This window comes from Mesitornis unicolor, unplaced genomic scaffold (assembly GCF_000695765.1).
Source record: "Mesitornis unicolor isolate BGI_N332 unplaced genomic scaffold, ASM69576v1 scaffold38847, whole genome shotgun sequence".
In the NCBI taxonomy this organism is placed as follows: domain Eukaryota; kingdom Metazoa; phylum Chordata; class Aves; order Mesitornithiformes; family Mesitornithidae; genus Mesitornis; species Mesitornis unicolor.
Genome location: NW_010197773.1, coordinates 74256 through 75318, shown reverse-complemented (window position 1 = coordinate 75318; position 1063 = coordinate 74256). Strand labels below are relative to the sequence as shown.

The following is a 1063-nucleotide window of genomic DNA, read 5'->3' as shown; positions in this document are numbered from 1 at the left end:
TTTCCTTGCAGGTTGTCTACTGGGAGGAGAAAAAACAAACCAAACAAGCCTACCAACAAAAAATACTCCCCAAACAAACAAACACAACAAAACAAAAAAAAAAACCCACCCGACACCCCAAGAGTCCTCAAAAAGTAATCGAAAGGGAGCATTCACTTCTGAAGTGAAGGGGCGGTGTGTCTCTTCTGGCGATCCAAGATGCAGCATTAGTTTAGAGTTTGTAAAAGATTCAGGGAGGGCTGGGGGAATGGAGAAGGGACGGAGATGTCTAAGAGTTCACACGTATGCTAGGTAAGGAAAAAAGTGCAAAACTGAGGCAACGTATTTGAAGTCTTAGTTTCTGTCTGTCTGTCTGTTTTGTGTTTTGTTTGCTCTCTCGTTCCTGTTCGGCTCTCAGCAGCGTGAGCTGGGGTCTTGCTCTAGTTTTATGGTTAGGGTGGGCTCCACGGCCACAGGGGCCCCGTTGGCATAGTGGGAGGTTTTGTAGGTGATGGAGTGATCGCTCTTCTTGGCCGCATAGCGGAACCGGTGGTAGTGGAGCACAAGGGCCAGCGCGACGGAGACCAGCACCACAACAGCACCTCCGGCGGCAATAACGTAATACCAGTAGGCTGGGATGGGCTGCACTGACACCGTGTCCACTGTGGGCTCGGTCCCTGGCAGGAGGGTTGCCCCTGGGGAGGAGACACAGAACAGGGTTGCTAGGTGGGAGGCATGCAGACGCACAAAAAGAAATACACATGCTTTCAAGAGTACAGCACGGAGTAATACGAGGTCCTGGGGCCGCCTCCGGATACGGGGCATGCTCCTGGCGGGGAGCGCAGCCTGGCGTTTGCTGAGCCCGCATATTCAAGCGCCTTTTTCTTCCCTTTTAATTAATCAGGCTGCCTGGATCGCAATACAAATTCCATATGCACAGTATTATTACTGTTATTTCTGGCATCAACTAATGCTTTTTTCCCTTCTTTTTTTTGGCCTTCTCCAGATCAGCTGCCTGGTTTTGTCTCCACATGGCAGATGTTGTCAAGCAGTGACAAAACACATCACGCTCCTAATTGGAGGA

General features: G+C 50.2%; 1 protein-coding gene across 1 annotated transcript in view; it reads right to left on the bottom strand.

The window, feature by feature from the left end:
• Positions 1 to 268: 268 nt before the first annotated feature.
• NRP2 (neuropilin 2) overlaps positions 269 to 1063 on the bottom strand; it is a 71079-nt gene continuing 70284 nt past the window's right edge. The window contains exon 17 of the mRNA XM_010188915.1: positions 269 to 701. Coding sequence (XP_010187217.1) covers positions 394 to 701 — 308 coding nt within the window. The 3' untranslated portion in view covers positions 269 to 393. The remainder of the gene's footprint in view (positions 702 to 1063) is intronic.